Source organism: Pezoporus wallicus, unplaced genomic scaffold (assembly GCF_028554395.1).
Source record: "Pezoporus wallicus isolate ANWC-B61680 ecotype Strahan unplaced genomic scaffold, APGP_CSIRO_Pwel_v1 contig_161, whole genome shotgun sequence".
In the NCBI taxonomy this organism is placed as follows: domain Eukaryota; kingdom Metazoa; phylum Chordata; class Aves; order Psittaciformes; family Psittacidae; genus Pezoporus; species Pezoporus wallicus.
Genome location: NW_026642654.1, coordinates 4,792,653 through 4,814,593, shown reverse-complemented (window position 1 = coordinate 4,814,593; position 21,941 = coordinate 4,792,653). Strand labels below are relative to the sequence as shown.

The following is a 21,941-nucleotide window of genomic DNA, read 5'->3' as shown; positions in this document are numbered from 1 at the left end:
CTAATTATAGTTTTCAACATAGTGACATGAATATTTGGTCCATGGTCTCTTTTCTACAGGCACATTGGTGGTTACAAAAGTAAATAATGCTTGAAAATATTTGGATAAGCTTCATCAACACTTTAATTTTCAAAATGTTTTTTCTTCTTTGAAGTTGAGCTGCTCGTCAGTTCCACCGTGTCCATGTGGCCTGCCTGTGGCTTTGTGGCCTCATTTTCCCTCTGGTTAAAGAAATCTTTTTTCCTTTTTTTTTTTTTTTCTGTGCTCTTGGATACCAGTATATTGAAGGACATCACAGTGGTTTTACTTGAAACCATTCACATTGTCAGTGACACTTTTATATTTATTGCTAATATCCTTTACTGGCTACTTTAGATTATACACAGCTAGAGTATATATTACTGTATACTCTAGAGAAACTACAGACTTTTATTAGTTCAAAATGTGTGAACTAATGGGGGGAGGGAGGGGTGTTTGAGAACCAACACTGTTTTCACCTTAAGAGGAAGGCTGGTTTTATCTATGTTCAGCTTCAGACAGATATTCCTAGCACCATGTGGAGACTGATTCCTCAACCAGTTCTCAGTCTACTCTGAAGACTGAGAAATCTTTGCATCTCCTTTTTGTAATTCACTAAGCATTAAAGGTGCTCAAAGTCACTTAAAAGAAAGGTCTTAAACTTCCAAGAAATCTTAGTAGTTAGAATATATAAGGTAAAAATACACCACTTTCAGAAAATCAGCAATTAGCAGTTGGGTACATCTACATGGCATATTCAAGGCCAGCATTTGTGAATTCAGAATGTGCCATATACTCTGAGCTGACCAAAAGCTGTATGAATGCATTAATGCTTTATGCAGCAAGAGAGACTTGAGCGCCACGTTTTACCAGATAAGATTAAGTGCTGCAGTGATGCGGACACATGAGTGTCAGATCAGAGCTGATCCAGAGGACTGTCTCTAGATGTCAATCTGTGTAGGCATTTCTGTAGTCTGATGAGGTAATAGCCTGTGAATATTTATTTTCTTACGCTCTTTTAAATGATGGCTTCAGTAACTTTGTTTTGAGTGATGAAATATCCAATGAACACCTTAAGCGAGGAATGAAGAGGGAAGTAGAGGACAGAACAATAATTGGCATGTTTCCTATGTGCTTCAGTACTTTAAAAGCTGCTTTCTGCATTGAGATGAATACTTCAAACTAGTCCCATTATGAATTCCTGTACAAGAAAGGTGAAACCAAGAACCAGACTTAGATTGCAATGTTTGATGGATACTCTAGCTAAATGATTTTTATTTGTTTTGTTTAACTACGATATTGACTAGAAGAGATAGTTGCACTGTGTTGAAATGCAAATTTTCTTTTAGTTACAGCATCCTGCAGTGAGTCTTCTCCTCCTTTAATAGCAGCAGGGGATACAGCCAAGTCCCTGCACCAAGTCTTAAGCAACAGCGCTGAAGAAACTACAAGTAACTATGAAAGGCAGAAGCAGAAAGTAGACAAGGGGGCACAAACAACAACCAGCAAACACTTGCCTCCAGTAGCTGAACAGCTGGATACAAAACAAAACACAAAAAGTGCCCAAATTTCCATCACCTCATCATCTTCCTCACCTTTCTCCTCCTCTTCTTCCTCTGCACCTACTCATAACTCCTTCATCCTACAGACCTCTCAATGTTCCATGACCAAAGCATCAAAACAGCCTCCCATAGTTTTCCTGCCCAAATTGGTTTATGACATTGTTACTTCTACGGATAGCAGTGGACTTCCCAAATCATCTTCCCTCTTGCCTTACCATTCTGTTACGTGGGCAAGTTCTTTTCGTCCTCTTATGAGTAAGATGATGACTTGCACGGAGCAGTCCCTATACTACCGCCAGTGGACGGTTCCCAAGCCAACCCATATGGACTACAACAACAGAAATGAGGGCAGAATGGACACATATCACCCAAGGAGGCTGCTGCTGAGTGGGCCACCACAGGTATTATCATTGATTTATTTTGTTAAAATTTAGCATAATCTCATAAAAATAGATCAGTTATTATTATTCATACTTAAAGGGTTGGGTTTTTTTTGGTGGAGAGTAAATTGCTTATATTTTATTCCCTAATCCCTTCTAATAAAATGATCTTCCTTTCTATGCTGTTAACCTGAGTTCAAAGACAATGAAGCTGCAACAATGTTCACTTTCTGTCAGTCTCTCTATTAAAATGTTCTAAAAGACAGTTTGCTCAACAGATAGATCTGATATATAAGTTCAGTTTGTTAAAGTTGAATATACGCTTACATTTTAAATAAAGATCAAAGATCATCAGAAAACTGCTTTCTTATGATCAATCTCAGGACAGCTGGGAGTCTGTAATTAAGTTATTTTCTCTGTTTCCTCTACGCAGCAGACAGAAATAGAAGCTGTTGTAAATAATACATGTGAGAAGGCCAGTTCAGCATTAGCAGAGCCTATTTACAAGATGAGTAGCTGACCCAAGAGTTTTTAATTACTTTGCAAAGATACATGGTCATGGGTCTAGTCTTAAGAAGTTTCTTCTCTTCCAAATTCTCTAAGAATGTTTAGGACTTATTTCTCAACAAGATATCTCCTAGTTCAATGCACATGTTACATGCTAAAGGTAGCATCGTGCCTCCATTTTCTTCTGAAGTATGGAGCAACAAGTTAGGAAGAGACACCGTGCCTGCTGAGAGCCTATATAAGTCCTGTGAATCTCAAAAGTCAAAAAGGATCCATGCCAAGACAAAGAAAGGATCCATGCCATGTTTCCAGTTATTGTAACATCAACCCAAAGTATTAATCTAAAGATACTGATTTAACTTGCCACACGATCCACTCTTCTATGCCCATCCACTGCAAAAGGAAACTACATACTGCTGTTTGATAAATGATTTTATTCTATTGTACACCCAAATTTATGGTGCAGTAGAACAGAAAGAGTATAAATGATCTTTCCATATTGGGACTTCCTGCAATTGTTACTGTAATTCCTAAAGGACACTCCTCACATGTTTATTCATTTTGTATTCCTCAGTTCTTTCTGAAGAATATACCTGTTTCACACAGAACAAATTCACAAGTATCAAATTAGGAGTATCATGTCTTCTTCCTAAATATCAAAATTTAGGGGTATATATTAATTTCAGTATGTGGAAAAAGACAGCAGCTTTGCTTCTTTTACTGGTTTAACTCTGAAGTACTAAACTATTAAAGTACTAAAAATCTCTGCAAACCAAAGAAGGAGCTGTAAAAGTTGGTTGCTTATTGTTTAAAGTGTAACGATACGGTGTTTCTTCTAGGGAACAGTTACGATAAAATATAGAGGAATAAAAATTACAATTCTCTTTTTGGGAAGAAATAATTTTGCTTTCTGAAATAGTCTTTACTCACATCTGTGTTTGGTAATTTTAACATTTTACATGGACTTAATATTTAATGAAGAAATATAGGCAGAAATAAAAACAAACATTAGACAGCACCTATCTTGAGTGTTAATAACATCTCAGCCAAAGTATAAGACTGCCAGAGTACTACGTTTTAAAATTTAGGAAGTAGTTGCTTTCCTTATCAGGCAGCAATTACTTTACTAAAATTCAAATCAGGAAGCAATTTGCTAGTTAAAATGAAAAATATTAAATCAACAGTGGAAGAAAAGTAGACACATTAGTAAACCAAAGTTATAATTCCCACTGTCAGGGTAATTGGCAATAAACTACACTCATCCTTCTCTCAGACACATTTTACAGTCTGTACTGGTCAAAATATTTTACTAGAAGACTTGATGCATATTTACAAGGACGATTAAGTGCATTAGAAGGCAAAACATGCATTATTTTTACAAAAGGCCTTAGGAAATGCAGCAAAAACTGGCCATGTGCGGAACAGATCTATATATTTATCTGTAAGTTAGCTCACATCTTATAATCATAGAATCATATAATGGTTTGGGTTGGAAGGGTCATTAAAGATCATCTAGTTCCAGCCCCAGGAACTGCAGTAAATGCAGGCAAACACGGAAGTGAATGGAGTCCAAATTGAATGTTGCTACATAATCAGTCTGATCTACTGGGAGAGAAGCATTCTGAAATTGTGAAGACATTCCTGCAAGTTCCTGCCACCATTTTACATACAGTGTTGCTAATATCAAGCAGTTCATGAAGCTCACAGCACTGTATTGGACACTTTTTATGTGACAGATAACGAGATTAGGTAAGACATGATGCATGGAATGTCATAAGTACATTTGGTTTAGTTTAGTGATGAGGGACTAGCACTAGTAGTCCTGTGGCTTCCAACAGTTTTGACTCATTACCCTATAGCTTTGTTTATATAAAGGTAATCTCAGACTAGAGAGAAAACATTGAAAGCATTTTCCTCTAGAGCAAAGTATTGAGTTTGCTGCGGCTGTGAGAAGATCAGATGTTTTTGTTTAGATCATCAGTTAACAGCCATTGCAGCCAAGTTTAGAACCTTGTTCCAGTGTCTGCAGAAAGATTCTTATTAGTCTCAGTGGATTTTACATAAAAACTCAGACTGGGACATCTGCCCCATGGGCTGTGCTACCATTTTGTCTATTCAAAGTTACTTTTTTTTTCTGTGTTATTCCTGAATAACATAGAGCTGTCTGCTAACGCATGGTCTACCATGGGTATATGAAAGGATCCTCAGCAGGGTTAGCAGTACCCTTCAGTACCCTTTCACATCCTTGGCAAGCAGCTGTTTAAAGTGCAGTTTGTTAAGAACAACAGATACTTAACTTTGACCAAAAACAAAAGTTTATCTACTCTTGTTTCAGCTTCAAAGTCTCCCTTTACCAAATGTTGAGAGAAAATGAAAATTCCGCTTGACATATATGGAAAATAGTAAATTCTATACTACATTTAGTAATTCAATACCCTATGCTTCTGACATGTCATGCAATTTCCAGATGTGTGGAAAAGTAACATGTTGAAAAATGAAAGTTTATTTTTGTATTTCTTAATTTCTGTGTTTGCAGATAGGGAAAACAGGTGCCTATCTGCAGTTCCTCAGTATTTTGTCCCGAATGCTGATTAGACTGACAGAAGTGGATGTTTATGATGAGGAAGAAATCAATATTAGTAAGTTCTTGACATAAAAGTATCCTGGAGACTGTATACAATTGTTACGTGAAGTTGAAAAGCAGTTGTCTGTGTGTTCTATGCTGTTCATCATGGCAATTCCTTCATATTATTGAAATATTTTAAGAAAATTTTGGTGTGATCTTCAACTGATACTTCAGAACATTTTATTATTTTACTGATCATTTAGAGTTTAGCCTTCCATTCAGTAAGAAATTCACATACCTTGTTTTTCTTGGAAAGTAATCAACAGCATTTATGGCTGTTAAATGATATCCAGTCTTTGTGTTTGCGTTTAGAATTAGAATGAACTTGTTTGGTAAATCATATAAAAAGAATCAGCGAAATTCTGACAGATTTATACCATGAGGAGCAATGTCATATTTTCTAAGTACATAAGACTACATGAGGGAGGAAAATGATTCCTGCTCTTTAATAGCTAATTTTAGTCCGAACTTCCTTTATTTACAGTGTATTACTCCCCTGTGTTCCCAGATGTATTTCCATAATCAAGGGCTGGATTACATAGAAAAAATATGGATGATATTTTATGGGGTATGCCTAATTCTGCACTAAAAGCATGCCTGCAGTCAGCCATGAGAGTCTTAGTGGGTGCTGTCTGCCTGCTAGTTGCTTCCATCAGACCCTGGCTAGGAGATGTTCAGTCATTTTACTGTGTGATCATGCCTCAGCTATTTTTCCCTGAGGGTTTTTTTAGGGCAGTACCAAGAAGTCTTCTTTCTCACTGAGATGTGCTTGAAAGAGGCAGCAGTCCCCCCAGGGTTTATGGCAAAACCTGTGGAAAAGGTGGCTGGTCTGCTAAGGGAAGAAGTTTGTGCAATCAATCCTTCATGTTTTAGGCAAGATTTTAGAGGTAACTCACAGTCAGGGCATAACGTAATTCCAGCATCTGACTAATTCCACCTGAGTTTCATATTTACTTTGGGTACCTAAAGACAAGCTCTCACCTGTTGCAAATTTAGTCTATACTCCTAGGCATCGAGTTACTGCTCTTTACAGCAGTTTACAGCTGACCCCTAAACTGGACTCCTCACTACAGTCCATTTCACTCTTGTCAGATCTTTCATCCTCTTGACAAAGGTAGAAAAGTATTTTGTGAGGATTTGTGTATATCTGAGTTTTTGTGTCAGTTAATCTGTTTCAGAAAAAGACAGGTTTTCACTGCACATCATACCAATACCATTTACCATTTTTCTTCTTACCCTATGATAAATTATCCCTGTTTATTCTGGTCTTATCACTAGGAAGGGCGTCTGACTTTTAACTCTGCAATGTACTTAATACTGCAGTAGTTCTGAAGCTTTAAAAGAGCTTCTTTTCCTCAGTGAGAATAGCATATCTTTCCTCAACTGAGTGTTGAAGAAATGTGGTCAGTGGAAAGACCCCAAATACCTGTATGCAGGTAGATCAGCCTTACCAGACCCTTGACGTTGTTTCCATCATCATCCTACCAGCTGCTCCAGTTAGATTACAGAGGTCTTAAACTGATAACAAAGGTTTAAAAGCCAGAATTGCATTGAGGTATAAGGTACATTTGTTCAAAGGTGCACCTCTTGATGCATAATAATACTGCTTCCTCAGAATAATGAAAGAAAAAAATATATAAGAATAGAAGGCATAGCAAACCCACATATAGCAATATGAAGAGTTTTTAAAATGGTAATTATTGTAATTGCATAAAATCTCATTTTTCAATAATATCATAGATATAAAAGAAGAATCTGATCAATATTACCATCAGCCTGGAGACCTGTGGCCAGATTTGGAGACATTTAAGAAGATGCCTTTTGACTACACTATCCATGACCCAAAATATGAAGATGCAAGTCTGATTTGTTCAAAGCTTCAGACTGTAAACAGTGAAGGTTAGAATTTGAAAATTCTAGATTGGTGCACATATATTGGTCTTTAATGTGAGAATCCTGTTAAACCTTTAAACAGTAAAATTATCAGAAATGCACCTTACATTTGAAATGTGAATATTCGCTAAAGAGTAACATCACTACACTTTCCAAGCTGATATCACATAATCTATTGTGATGTCCATCACAGGATGGCAAATATCTGTCCTAAGACTCTTTTTTTACTATTTATTCATTTTGCAGGCATTAATAGCAACAGCAACAATAATAATTTTAATAATCTGGCTTTGCTTACACCTCAGCCTTATGTGAAGTCTGTAAAGGATTATCATAATCATGAATTTGCTGATACTTCACTGTCATCCCATTTGCTGTACAAAGCAATTTATAAATCCTACTATGCTCAGAATTAATTTATAGTTTGTTTTGCATATGTTTAATCCTGCCATTGTTCCTAGAAGCTAATTACAGTGACATAGTTTGTCATAAGGGAATTCTGGCCTTGAATATGTGTTACATTTAACTTGTTTCTTTTCTTAATAGACAGATCAATGAGCAGGAGACAGGAGGATATGTATACACGCCGTCAAACAACCAGGATGAGACTGTCCAAGTATGCAGCATATAACACCTATCATCACTGTGAACAGTGTCATCAGTATATGGGTTTCAATCCCACGTACCAGGTAAAGATTTCCATATATTACTCTGCAGATCAGAAACTGAGGCAGACACAACCCAAGCACAGTTTTGTGTACATTCACTGTATTTTTGGCTTAGAAGTTACATGTATATGTCAAAACCAGCTGATTTACAGATTTTGTTTGGGGTTTGCCTGCCTTGACCAGGCTGCAGGTTTGGGGACATCAGAGGTCTGATACTTGCCTCATGTACACTAGCTTATTCAGTACTGTCATCTGCATTCTACATGTATACTACCAGTTAAAACTACTCTACCAGTAAACTTTTCCCACTAGGACTTGCCTACATTTTCACCTGAGTAAACGAAAAGATTCTGCTTGCAGGAGTAGTCCAGCGTAGAGTAGTCTATATGTGGCATACAGACTGTTATTATTTGTAGTAACATTTCAATTTCCTGCCTATTAGAATGTGAGGAAGAAGGTATTAGCAATGCAAATACTGGGATTTATGTGCCAGTATATCTGAAGCCAGGTGTGACCTGTATGTTATTGGTACCATCTGCAAGACAAAGCTGAAACAATGGTTTCGAAAGAGGGAACAGTTTAATTTATTTTTTATTTAGTGCTCAGGGAGCCTAGGAGGCATTGTTTAACACCTAGTGAATTATGAGGTAAAATCTAATTCAATACAGTAAGTGATTGTAGTCTGTTTTGTAATGTTATAAATGTGTATTAACTACAGTGAGACCTTGCCGTTTGACTCTAATCATTGGAATTGTCCCATTTTTTCTCATTCTCAGCTTTATGAGTCCACTCTTCATGCATTTGCCTTTTCCTATTCTATGCTGGGAGAAGAGATTCAGCTGCATTTTATCATTCCAAAGTCAAAGGAGCATCATTTTGTCTTTAGCCAACCAGGAAGACAGTTGGAAAGCATGAGGCTACCGCTAGTCACAGATAAGGTAGATGGATAATTACATTTGTTGGTCAATGTTGAAACTTAAGATGAGCCAGGTTCAGTGTGTGCTTGCAGCCCAGAAAGCCAACCGTATCCTGGGCTGCATCAAAAGGAGCGTGACCAGCAGGTTGAAGGAGGTGATTCTGCCCCTCTACTCTGCTCTTGTGAGACCTCACCTGGAGAACTGTGTGCAGTTCTGGTGTCCTCAACATAAAAAGGACATGGAACTGTTGGAACAAGTCCAGAGGAGGGCCATGAGGATGATCAGGGACTGGAGCACCTCCAGTATGAAGACAGGCTGAGAAGGTTGGGGCTGTTCTGCCTGGAGAAGAGAAGGCTGAGTGGAGACCTCATAGCAGCCTTCCAGTATCTGAAGGGGGGCTACAAGGATGCTGCAAGGACTCTTCATTAGGGATTGTAGTGATAGGACAAGGGGTAATGGGTTAAAACTTAAACAGGGGAAGTTTAGATTGGAGATAAGGAGGAAATTCGTTACTGTTAGGGTGGTGAGGCACTGGAATGGATTGCCCAGGGAGGTTGTGAATGCTCCATCCCTGGCAGTGTTCAAGGCCAGGTTGGACAGAGCCTTGGGTGACATGGTTTAGTGTGAGATGTCCCTGCCTATGGCAGGGGGGTTGGAACTTGATGATCTTAAGGTCCTTTCCAACCCTAACTATTCTATGATTCTATGATTCTATTTATAGCCACACATAGGAGAGAGGTGCCACCAATTTTAAAATTTGTTGAATTAGGAGTCTTTAAACTTCTGGTCCTGCTGGCAAGAGAAAGTGAAGATGCCCTCATTCTAAGCTTGTATTTTCTCCCAGAAAGGGAGACATGAAGCAAAACTATCAAGCCAACAATAAGCTCTTTCTTCTACTCATTATGAAGGTTGATCCTTCAGTATAAACACTCTTATCTGCAGCAAAAGGTCTTTGATTATGGGTTTAAGATGTTAAAGTTCAGCAGTGAGCCTCAGAGACATTGTTTTGTTTGTCATACAGTTACTAAGAGGAAGCAATATTTTAGTGTAGTGGAAGGCAGTGGATTACCCTCTTTTATTCTGCACAAATGCTCAGTTGTTTTCATATAAGAATAAAGCTTTCAAAGAATCTGTCATGGCTTCAAGACAGCCCAAAGAGTCATGTCACACTTGTACAAAACACTTTGTAAGGTCGTCTATCTGACAGGCTATGCAAACTGAAGTTGGCATTCACAGTGACTCCTAATATCCATGTCTAAGATGAAGTTCTGCTTTGCTCAGACCACACCGCTTGGAGCATTGAAGCAATTTGGGGAACAGCAGTGACTGGTAGCACGTCTATCTAAAAGAAAATAAGCTGCTTCCAGTAAAAAATAACTGATCAATACTACCCTCCAGTTCAGGCTTTTGTGTCCCATTCAAGTTCGAAATGGGAGAGCCCAGGCAGCATCACAGCAGCAACTGTTCAATGTGCGGGTGAAACCTCCTGCTCTTCCTCACTTGGTAACCTGTGCTTGGCTACACAGTCAGAACTGTGCACTGGGTCCTTGTGGATTCTTTTCCTGCTTTCTGTGTCAGTGAACCTGATTTATTCTCCTGCAGAGTCTGGTTCTTGTTTAAACATCCTCCAGCTTAATACAGAAGCTCACAATTCTTTCTATTTACAGAGTGAAGATTATATAAAAAGCCCCACTTTTACTCCCACCACTGGTCGTCATGAACATGGACTTTTCAATTTATATCATGCAATGGATGGAGCCAGTCATTTGCATGTTTTAGTTGTCAAGGAATATGAAATGGCCATATATAAGAAGTATTGGCCCAACCACATCATGCTTGTTCTTCCAAGCATTTTCAACAGTGCAGGAGTAGGTAAGTGTAGCAAATGTGGACACTCACCTTGTAGCACGTCTGATATCTGAATTCTCTCTGAAGACAATGTGTCACAGTCGAAGATGCAATTCACTTAATCAAAGTCACCTAAAATGAGCTGGATGAATTGCACCCTAGAAACACTCTGCCTAGTTGATTTTAAAGGGAGCTGAGGGTGTTATCTTAGATAGAGTTACCTACTCTGTTTCCTTGTGGAAATAATTTATGTGTTATTTGCATAGGGAGTGATGCTCTGATTAAGAATATCTCTTTGATAGGTTCTGCTAAATATAATATCTATGAAATACTCAGCACCTTGCTTTTGCTGCTGGAACATCTTATATACAGCAGTAGTGACAAAAATTCAAAGTAGATCATATGGGGAAATGGTTCCATGTTACTCAGCTGGTCAATCAACATCTCTAGATGTTTGCACTAAGATATGCTAGTGGAGCCAAATATCTGTCAGGTTAAATAAATCTGAAAGGAATAAAAAAGATTTCAAGAGTAAAGATTTGTTAGCACCTAATCTAAACTGATTAGACACTAGCAAATCTTTACCACAGAGGTCAAGTTTCTTTTTGTGTGCTTCCCAGTGGTATCTTCTAAGTCACTTGCTTGGCAGATGTTGAAGTAAGTTGGCTCTGGGCAGTGCTAGGGTGTTAAAATCTTCAGAGCAATTCATATCTTAGTCTGCAGAAACATTCACTTCAAAAGGCTTCTGAGTTAAAAGCAAACAATTTCTGCCCCTGCTTTTAAGATGATGGATTAATTCCTTGGTTTCAGGTGCTGCGCACTTCCTGATAAAAGAGTTGTCTTACCATAACTTGGAGCTTGAACGAAATCGGCAGGAGGAGCTGGGGATAAAACCCCAGGATATTTGGCCTTTCATTGTCATTTCAGATGATTCGTGTGTTATGTGGAATGCAGTAGAAGTTGATTGTTCAGGAGACAGGAAAAGGTAAATAGAGTAACATATGCTTTTTCAGCTGGTCTCTTTTAACCTTTCACTGCATATCAGTTTTGAAATTGCTTTTGATATACTACAACTTTTACCCTGTACAAGCAGAGAATAATGTTTTTTTAATGAGAAAAGTATTTTCCCTAGATATCTGCCTTTGCATAGCACATAGTGCTGGTTTTTCATTCCTGTTCCCTCAGGATTTAAGGGCACTGCAGCCTTTCCTGTATAGATTGACCCTGGTTCGAACTGGAGTTACTTGGAATGCAGATTTCAGACTCTGTTAACAAAGCCTTATACACTGGCCAAGCATGAGCATTCAGGTGTATGTTTTTCACAGGATTTCTCTAAGGGAGCTAAAAGACATTTCTGTGCAAATTCTGCAACTGATTTCCTCTGGCTCTTTTGTCGGTCCCAGTCTTTATGGCTCCTTTATTAGCTCCCCAAATCCCCAAACAAGTATTTTTGTTTTCATTACTTTAGGACACTGTTTGTACTAGATATTTTTATCTATTCCCAGAATGGTGCTATGCAGGATTTGCAGCAAACCTTCAAAGAGAACTTAGTGAAAACTGAGATTTATGGACTCTAGGGTGGGCTAGGAGGATCTTATATTTTGCACTGAAGTCATGGCACAAAGTCAGCAACCCTCCCAGAGTCATTTGGAACATTACCCAGGTAACTTTAAAAGTTTACATACCTGAGTGAATATTTTGAAAGATCCAGACTTAGTTGCAGATTTTTTCATACCAGTCCCCACCACATAAGCACTAGTTATTTTTTTTTTATTAAGCAGACAAATAGTTGCAGTAAAGACAACATTGAAGTTATCTGCCTGGTACTCATAACTAGTTTAGACTAGTTATGGTCTTCAGCTGAATGAGATTCTGAATATTCTCTATATACTTCAAAATTAACACATTTTCATAATAATTTTAGTGAATATATGTGGACTGAAAGGAATGTTTCCTTGAAGCATATTCTGCAACATATTGAAGCAACTCCCAATGTCACTCACTACGCCTTAATCGGGATGAGGAAATGGTCCAGTAAAACAAACAGTGCTGAGATCAAGGAACCATTCTCCTGCTGCCATGTGCATGATTTCATTATGCTGAATGTCGATCTGACACAGAATGTGCAGTACAATCAGAACAGGTAAGTGAATCAGTGACATCTTTCAGTAGAGACAATGAACCAAATAAAGGAACCTTTACAAAAGCTCGTGATGGTTTAGGAGTGCAGGGAAGCACTTCTGCTTTCATTATTCTGTGGAATAAACAGAAGACACAAATTTCTATCATCACCAGCCTGACACTTTAAAAGAGCACTTTAAACTTGCTCCCATGCATCTCCTAGTACAGAACTATGCTCACAGGCTGTCTGTGTTACTTTATGAAGCATTATGAAGGGCCAGTGAAGAGAACAACAAAAAAGCAAAATGATATGAGTCCAGGCAGCAATGTTAAAATGTCAGGAATGCCAGATCAAACCACCCATTTCCTGCCTGTGTCTTCATACCATGCATGGCTCGCCATAATCCTCTGTGTGGGTGCTGTTGAGCCTGAAGTATTGTATGGCATTCCAAGCCTGGGCTGGCAAGAAGAAAAGTACATTTTAAAACACAGAGACACTGACTGTCAGGGATACCAAAAATCCATGTAAATATTAGTAAGATCAAAGCCAAGATTTTAAAACCCATGCCAAGATTTTAAAATGCCATGTTTCTCCCTGCTGTTGGCTGTTGCAGTAATTGCTCAACTCTCTTAAATACAAGTCCTGGATGTTAATCAAATGGTTCTGCACGTCATCTCACTTGCTTTGTAATGATTGTTATTACAAAGCTGAAGCTTTTTTTCCTGAGTGATAGGCGCTGGTGGAGGGTCAGTGTGTTTGACACCTGTCCTTTCTACCGTGCTGATAAAAGATCCTGAGTGCTTGCATTTGTTAGTGTGTGATCAGAAACATCCCTCTGAGCTGCTGTTATTTTATTTTCTCCAGATTTACATGTGACGATGTTGACTTCAACTTGCGCGTCCATAGTTCTGGCCTCCTCATCTGTCGATTCAATCACTTCAGTGTCATGAAAAAGCAAATTGCAGTGGGAGGACAGAGATCCTTCCACATTAAGTCAAAGGTGGGAACTGAGACCTCTGTTTCGTTGCTGTTGAAATTCCTTTTTCTTTCCTTTTTTATACCCTGGAACCAGCAGACCTGAGGTATTTTGGTGCATCACCAGTTGTCAGTAATGGGGTATGTCTGCCACATGGTTTTAATTTTTTTATTTATTTCTGAAATCCACAAAATTCTTGGCATAAATGCACCTTTCCTTAATAATTTTCCTTTACAACTTTTGAAAACACTTGAAGTGTCTCTTTATGATCCACATAACCATTCATTGTGAGTTTTTATCAGTAGCTATTGAATTGCTCATCTTCATGTGACTTCACGTGTAGGAGTACTCTGAGTTCAAAGAATCATAGAATAGTTAGGGTTGGAAAGGACCTTAAGATCATCAAGTTCCAACCCCCTGCCATGAGCAGGGACACCTCACACTAAACCAGGTCACCCAAGGCTCTGTCCAACCTGGCCTTGAACACTGCCAGGGATGGAGCATTCACAACCTCCCTGGACAATCTATTCCAGTGCCTCACCACCCTCACAGTAACGAATTTCCTCCTTATCTCCAATCTAAACTTCCCCTGTTTAAGTTTTAACCCGTTACCCCTTGTCCTGTCACTACAGTCCCTAATGAAGAGTCCCTCTCCAGCATCCTTGTAGGCCCCCTTCAGATACTGGAAGGCTGCTATGAGGTCTCCACGCAGCCTTCTCTTCTCCAGGCTGAACAGCCCCAACTTCCTCAGCCTGTCTTCATATGGGAGGTGCTCCAGTCCCTGATCATTCTCGTGGCCCTTCTCTGGACTTGCTCCAACAGTTCCATGTCCTTTTTATGTTGAGGACAGCAGAACTGCACACAATACTCCAGGTGAGGTCTCACAAGAGCAGAGTAGAGGGGCAGGATCACCTCTGTCGACCTACTGGTCACACTCCTTTTGATGCAGCCCAGGATACGGTTGGCTTTCTGGGCTGCAAGCGCACACTGAAGCCGGCTCATGTTCATTTTCTCATCAACCAACACCCCCAAGTCCTTCACTGCAGGGCTGCTCTGAATCTCTTCTCTGCCCAACCTGTAGCTGTGCCTGGGATTGCCCCGACCCAGGTGCAGGACCTTGCACTTGGCATGGTTAAACTTCATGAGGCTGGCATCAGCCCACCTCACAAGTGTGTCAAGGTCCCTCTGGATGGCATTCCTTCCCTCCAGCATATCAACTGAACCACAGTTCTGACACCAGCTTGGTGTCATCAGCAAACTTGCTGAGGGCGCACTCAATCCCACTGTCCATGTCACCGACAAAGATGTTGAACAAGACCGGTCCCAACACCGATCCCTGAGGGACACCACTCGTTACTGGTCTCCAGCTGGACATTGAGCCATTGACCACAACTCTTTGCATGCAGCCATCCAGCCAGTTCTTTATCCACCGAGTGGTCCATCCATCAAATTGATGTCTCTCCAATTTAGAGGCAAGGGTGTCGTGTGGGACAGTGTCGAACGCTTTGCACAAGTCCAGGTAGATGACATCAACTGCTCTTCCCCTGTCCATCAGTTCTGTAGCCTCATCATAGAAGGCCACCAAATTGGTCAGGCAGGATTTCCCCTTAGTGAAGCCATGCTGGCTGTCACCAAGCACCTTGTTGATTTTCATGTGCCTTAGCATGCCATCCAGGAGAATCTGCTCCAAGATTTTGCCAGGCACAGAGGTGAGACTGACTGGTCTGTAATTCCCCAGGTCATCCATTTTCCCCTTCTTGAAAATGGGGGTTATATTTCCCTTTTTCCAGTCATCGGGAACTTCACCTGACTGCCATGATTTTTCAAATATGATGGCCAGTGGCTTAGCAATTTCATTTGCCAGCTCCTTCAGGACCCATGGATGGATCTCATCAGGACCCATGGACTTGTGCATGTTCAGGTTCTTAAGATGGTCTTGAACCAGTTCCTTCCCTACAGTGGGCCTACGGTCTTCATTCTCACAGTCCCTGCTTCTGCCTTCCAAGGCTTGGGTGGTTTGGTCAGAGCCTTTGCCAGTGAAGACCGAGGCAAAGAAGTCATTCAGAACCTCAGCCTTCTCCAAATCCTGTGTAGCCAGTTCTCCCGAGAGCTTCCAGACAGGGCCCACGTTGTCTCTAGTCTGTCTGTTATTTGCTACATACCTATAGAGTCCCTTCCTGTTATTTTTGACATCCCTAGCCAAGTTTAATTCTAACTGGGCCTTAGCTTTCCTAACCTGGTCCCTAGCTTCCCGGACAACATCCCGGCACTTTTCCCAGGCCACCTGTCCTTGCTTCCACCTTTTATAAGCCTCTTTTTTTCCTTCTAAGTTTCCTCAGGAGCTCCTTATCCATCCAAGAAGGTCTCCTGGCCCTCCTGCTGCACTTCCTTCTGGTTGGAATGCGACACTCCTGAGCTTGCAGCAGGTGATCCTTGAATATCAACCAACAGTCTTGGGCCCCCCTGCCCTCTAGGGCTATATCCCATGGAACCTTCCTAAGCAGTTTCCTGAAGAGGCCAAAGTCTGCTCTTTTGAAGTCCAGGGCAGTGAGCTTGCTGCATGCTCTTCTCACTGTCCTGAGGATCTCAAATTCGACCATCTCATGATCGCTGCATCCAAGGCTGCCCTGGAGTGTCACATTTCCAACCAGCCCTTCCCTGTTGGTGAGCACAAGGTCAAGCATGGCACCTCTCCTTGTCGGCTTCTCTATTACTTGCATAAGGAAGTTGTCTTCCACACAATCAAGGAACCTCCTGGATTGCTTGTGCCGGGCCGTACCGTCCTTCCAACGGATGTCAGGGTGGTTGAAGTCACCCATGAGAACAAGGGCCTGCGAGCGTGAGGCTTTTCCTATCTGTCTATGGAGTGCTTCATCCGCAGGTTCTCCTTGATCAGGCGGTCTGTAACAGATCTCCACAGTAATGTCTCCCATGGCTATATTCCCTTTAACCCTGACCCACAAACTCTCTGTGGACTGCTCACCTGTCCCCAGACAGAGTTCCATACTCTCCAGCCTATCCCTAACATAAAGGGCAACTCCCTCTCCCTGCCTGCCAGGCCTGTCTTTTCTAAAGAGCCTGTAACCTTCCATTCCAACACTCCAGTGTTGGAGCCATCCCACCATGTTTCTGTGATGCCTATTATATCATAACCCTGTAGACATGCACACATCTCTAATTCCTCTTGTTTGTTCCCCTTTAGAGGTTTAGAAACCTCTAAAGATTCTATAAATACAAATATAATTCTGTGAAACTTTGAAATTTTTTTGGTATCAGGTATTTTCAGTTGAAGGATTGTCCTTCTTATGTAAATCTTAGATTTGTAGGGTAGAGATATATTTTATACAACCCAAAATTCAGATAAGTGTAACTTGATTGATCAGGATTGATCTGTACTAGAAATATTTTTTCCTCATAGGTATCTGACACTCCAGTTTCAATCTCCCCTGCTCAGTACATTTGCGCTCCTGACAGCAAGCATACCTTCTTGGCAGCACCTGCTCAATTGCTCCTTGAAAAATACCTCCAGTATCACAGCCATCGATTCTTCCCTCTCTCACTGAAGAATTATAGCCATCCAGTGCTATCTGTGGACTGTTACCTTAACTTAGGACCACAGGTACTGAAGAAAATAACCTTTAAGTGGCTCTAGAAATGTTTAGGCTATGTTTTGGATGAGTTTGTTGATGCATTTCCTAGTAATAATTGCACAGCCTTTCATAAATCAGGTATTACATCTCTATGATGTTAAAATCAAATTCTTAGTCCCATAGAGATACTATTAGAGGCTTCAAATAAAGAACATAGAGAACTATACCAGAGTTGTCCTAAATACCAATGTAGTCTGTGAATTATATTAAATTCTGAATTTACACAGAGCACATTTTTCAGGAGTGTTTTCTCACTGTGATATAATTTGACCATTCCTACAGCAAATTTATTCCACAAGAGTGTTTTATAAATACTACCTAGACCTTAGAAAGCACTTCAAACTACAAATGTTTTAGTTCACTTTTGATTTATAGCTGAGGCAGAGGAGCAAATACCAAGAATAGTCAGAATGGGATAAACTGACATTATATGTCAGGAGCTGTTGCCTCTATCCAATGAGTTTGGATCTAAAGCCAAGGTCATTCTTAAACTCAAATGTAGGTCAAATAGAAACGTGATACCAAGATGGCAGTATTCAGGAGAGAGACACTGTTTTTACCATTTCACCTGACTTAAATACTAAGTGAAATTCTGTCTTGATGGGTTTGCTAAACTTACCAAAACAGCTGTGTAATGACCTTCCCATATATGCTGCTCCCAGAACATTTTTAACTATTTCTCTTCATTTCCTTTCTGGCTGAGCTCTTACAGGTCTATGTTACCACATATTTGAAACAATAAACTCTGTGGGAAGGCATTGTACTGTTACTGTCTTTATCTTTCAGCTCGAACCCATTCAGCACATGAATTGATTTTAGTTTGGTTCTGGAATTGTTACCTGAGCTGGAATATGGTACAACAGAATTGAAGGAATATGGGTAAATACAGGCATCCTGGTCCAGAGTATCAGTTGCTGTGGGTCCTTCCTCCCCTGGACCATGCTGATTTATGACAGATGAGGGTCTGCCGCAGCTAAGCAGTACCATGTAACTTTGGAAACAAAGGCTTGTGTGGAAGATTTCTTAATTAAAATTTATGAATCCTGAAAGAGTGCTACAAATATTCCTGGTTCCTAATGGATTTAGGAAGTTACCATAAAAACAAATTATCAAGAAAAAAGCTCTTCCATTTATTTATATGCACAACTCTACTGACTTGAGTAATCCTGTCATAATGTAAATTAAATTAGGCATTTCTAAAGGGTCCTTCTTGTGTCTAACTGCACTGTTTTTACTCATGGGTAGATAAACTGTGCTGGACAGATCACATTATGGTCGTGGGGAGCTACCGTTACTACATCTTTCAAACCTTACTATATCTAAACCTCTTGATAATAACAGTAACGAATAGTAATGACTAATGCATATTTATAAATAGTTTTCTTATGTAGAATTTTAATAAGTAGAGGATTGTTTAGAAAGGAACTACAAAGGTCACAATACTTGGAGTCGGAAAGCAAGTCTGAATTTGAATAGGTGCAAATACTGAAAGCTTGGTATCAAACCTTAGCTTTATACAGAACCTTGAAAAATGTTAATGTTTTTTCCCTTCTCCCAATCAGATTGCAGTTTGCTACGTGAGTTCTCGGCCTCACTCTCTGAATATCAGTTCCTCCGGTTTGACATTCAGTGGTCTCCTGCTATACCTCTGTGACTCCTTTGTCGTAGCTAGCTTTTTGAAGAAGTTCCATTTTCTCAAAGGTAAGCTGCAATAATTTTATTACAGGGAATTATATGACCTAGTCTCTGGGAACCTGGGGGAAAATGCATTTCATACAAAAATATACATGCATGCATATGTACATGCATGTATTCATATTTGTGTTATATGGCCCACCCATCTTTGATACTTCATTGTGCTGTCTCTGTACTGTAGTAAACTGGTATACACTGAACAGTGCCATAAGTTCTGCAGATTTCTAAGTGGGGAGGAATGTGGGGTCTATATCATTATGCCTTGTGTATATGCATAACTCCTTAGTTTATGTTTGAAAACTTAGTATTTAAGATTTATGCATGAAGCATTTACCTATTGTGTCTTTCAGGTTTTCTAATTTGCAATAGATGATTGACAAGCCTCCATGAAAACCTATTTACTATCCCTGGCAATAGAAGCTGGCTCATTTAAAATTCATTTCTAATAACCAGTTTCTCCATATAGTCATTATGATGGTGGATAGCAGTGGAGACAAATAACTTCCATTGTATCCCAGGCAGTCACATCTCAAGATGCTTTTGGATTGTTCCACTTATCTTAGGCATTTAGTGCTCCCGGGATTTCTTGCACTCACAGCTATAATTGTCACCAGAGGAAAAACACGATGGCAAATGCCTTCCTCAAATAGGCAGAGTTGTTATGAACTGTTCTGTTCTTTGTTGCAGTTAATACTGTTTCATGTAGGTAGGTGTAGCAAAGTGCAAATCGGGGTGTGCAGTGCTTTTACCTGCACATGCCACTGAAGCCACTGCCTGTATGCGCTCTGGATCAGTGTCCACATTTTAATCCTTCTGTAGTTCCTATAACAAGGCTATCAGAGTAACTGCAAATGAAAGCAGTGCTGCTTTTGTACTGCATTTTTTGAGTGACCAGAGGCTATCAATCAGTTTAATTTTGCATGTACCAGGCAACTTTAATTGTGTGTAGCCCACAAAGTGTGTTTGATTCAGGATTTCTTCATCTCTCTTAGCAGTCTACTTGATTTTCTAACCCTGCACATGATGATTAAACGCCCCATGACTGTCTGTCTTGTTTCTTTTTATTATATTCTCAGCTTTTTTTTTTCTTTAATTGTCTTGGGCATTTCCACTTACCTCACTACCTCTCATTCAGATTATTGAATGCTGGCAAGATAATTATTTCCTCTTAACTGAGCACTTTTCTCAGAAGCCAGGAAGCGATGCATGCAAATTAAAGTGGCAGTTGATACTGTTTACCAAAATATGATACATCTTATTTTGGCATTCTGGAATTGCCTGTGTCTGTACACATATGGACCATGTTCTTTTTTTTTGGTTTGTTTTTTTTTTTTTTTTAGCACATAAGCATACCAATCTGAAAAGTGCCACAGTGTGTGATTAGTTTTAAGGACATGTTTAGATCATTTCTGGTCAGCAAAGCACAAAAAGCTTAACCAGCCATCACAGTGATTGGCTCGTGGTGCGTTTTGCTGAATGGGGGTTTCACTCAACAAGGCAATGATCAGTAGGTCTAGAACAGTAACAGATGTAGGGCTTTACCTTGTTTCCTGCCAGGTCCCATCACCACCTACTTAGGCCTGACAGATTTGCCCTCCTTTACCTTAAAGAGTAGGGAATGTATTCATAGTTTTAACTAGATGAATACTAGATATACCGCAAGTTACACAAGAAGATCCTGGTAAATAGGCAGCTGAACATAGCTCTCCTCCATCCTACACAGAATCACAGAATGGTTTGGGTTGGAAGGGACCTTAAAGCTCATCAAGTTCCAGCCTCTCTGCTATGGGCAGGGAGACCTTACAGTAGACCAGGTTGCTTAAAGACCTGTCTAACCTGGCCTTGAACACTGCTACAGGTTGGACAGCCACAGCTTCCCTGGGCAACCTGTTCCAGTGCCTCACCACCCACACAGTGAAGAATGTTTTCCTAATGTCTAATCTAAACTTCCCCTGTCTCAGTTTAAATCCATTCCCCCTTGTCCTATCACCCTACAGGCCCTTGTAAAAAGACCCTCTCCAGGTTTCTTATAGGTGCTCTTTAGAGTCTTCACTTTCTCCCAAGCTTGTTTGTAATTCCTGTTGTGAAAGTGATGGAGTTCTACATGCTAAGGGGTGGAGGGAGATGGGTGATCTGAGAGCAAAGGGGATACTCACATGGGTTCCTTTTTAACTGTTTACTTAGGTGCCACTCTGTGTGTGATTTGTCAAGATCGCAATTCTCTTCGCCAGACTGTTGTCCGGTTAGAGCTGGAAGATGAATGGCAGTTCCGACTGCGGGATGAATTCCAGACTGCCAATGCAAAAGAGGACAGGCCACTTTTCTTCCTGACAGGACGACATATTTAATTGAAAAGAGACACATTTCCTGAATGATACAAGAGACTAATTGCCACCATCTCATGAAATAACTTTCAAGAGCCTCTGCTTTCTGGACAGAAACAGGACTGGTTTCCGTTGTTCATTAGAGTGATATCTAATTAGACAATTCATGCTCATATTTCCAAACACTGAAGTGACTTTTCTAATTTAATATTCTGATGGAAGTCACTTCTAACTCCTGGGAGAGACGCAGAAACTTACTACTCTGCATGGTGGAAATCATTTTGGACCAGAAGGGAGGTCAAGGAGTGCACTTCTTTTATGACAGGAAAGACCATGTGCAAGTTCATATGTAAAAGCTTTAGAAAACTTTTGTATATTCCAGAAATAGGTAATGTAAATTTAGGAACAGATTTTGTTTTACAAGTCTTATTTATCTAACAGTTGGCACAAGGCAACAGGAATTGTTACAGTTTTCTAGTATACTGCTACTGAGCAGTAGCCAGGTAGGCTTTTTATATGAAGATTTGTAAAGTATATTTCTTTAATAGTGGGAACTCAGTTGGAGCCTTAACTTTCCGGAACAGGTGCCACACTGAATAGAGTCCATACAGGACTCTGGGGATAGAAGCATAATTATACACCTGGTTTTATTAGCATAAGGAAGAGAGTCAAGAAAGTAGCTTTTTAAATGGGATCTGAACATTTAAACCTGAAAACTGAAAATACCTTGAGTAACTGAAGAGATCAAATAGTGA

General features: G+C 39.9%; 1 protein-coding gene across 4 annotated transcripts in view; it reads left to right on the top strand.

The window, feature by feature from the left end:
- Window positions 1-21,941, top strand: part of GREB1 (growth regulating estrogen receptor binding 1) — a 95,726-nt gene extending 73,785 nt beyond the window's left edge. For all 4 annotated transcript variants that reach the window (XM_057431845.1, XM_057431842.1, XM_057431846.1 and 1 more), the window contains 12 exons: window positions 1,368-1,981; window positions 5,004-5,106; window positions 6,834-6,992; window positions 7,533-7,675; window positions 8,431-8,592; window positions 10,239-10,443; window positions 11,230-11,404; window positions 12,344-12,562; window positions 13,406-13,541; window positions 16,936-17,136; window positions 18,730-18,868; window positions 21,047-21,941. In XM_057431845.1, coding sequence (XP_057287828.1) covers window positions 1,368-1,981; window positions 5,004-5,106; window positions 6,834-6,992; window positions 7,533-7,675; window positions 8,431-8,592; window positions 10,239-10,443; window positions 11,230-11,404; window positions 12,344-12,562; window positions 13,406-13,541; window positions 16,936-17,136; window positions 18,730-18,868; window positions 21,047-21,210 — 2,420 coding nt within the window. In that variant the 3' untranslated portion in view covers window positions 21,211-21,941. The remainder of the gene's footprint in view (window positions 1-1,367; window positions 1,982-5,003; window positions 5,107-6,833; window positions 6,993-7,532; window positions 7,676-8,430; window positions 8,593-10,238; window positions 10,444-11,229; window positions 11,405-12,343; window positions 12,563-13,405; window positions 13,542-16,935; window positions 17,137-18,729; window positions 18,869-21,046) is intronic.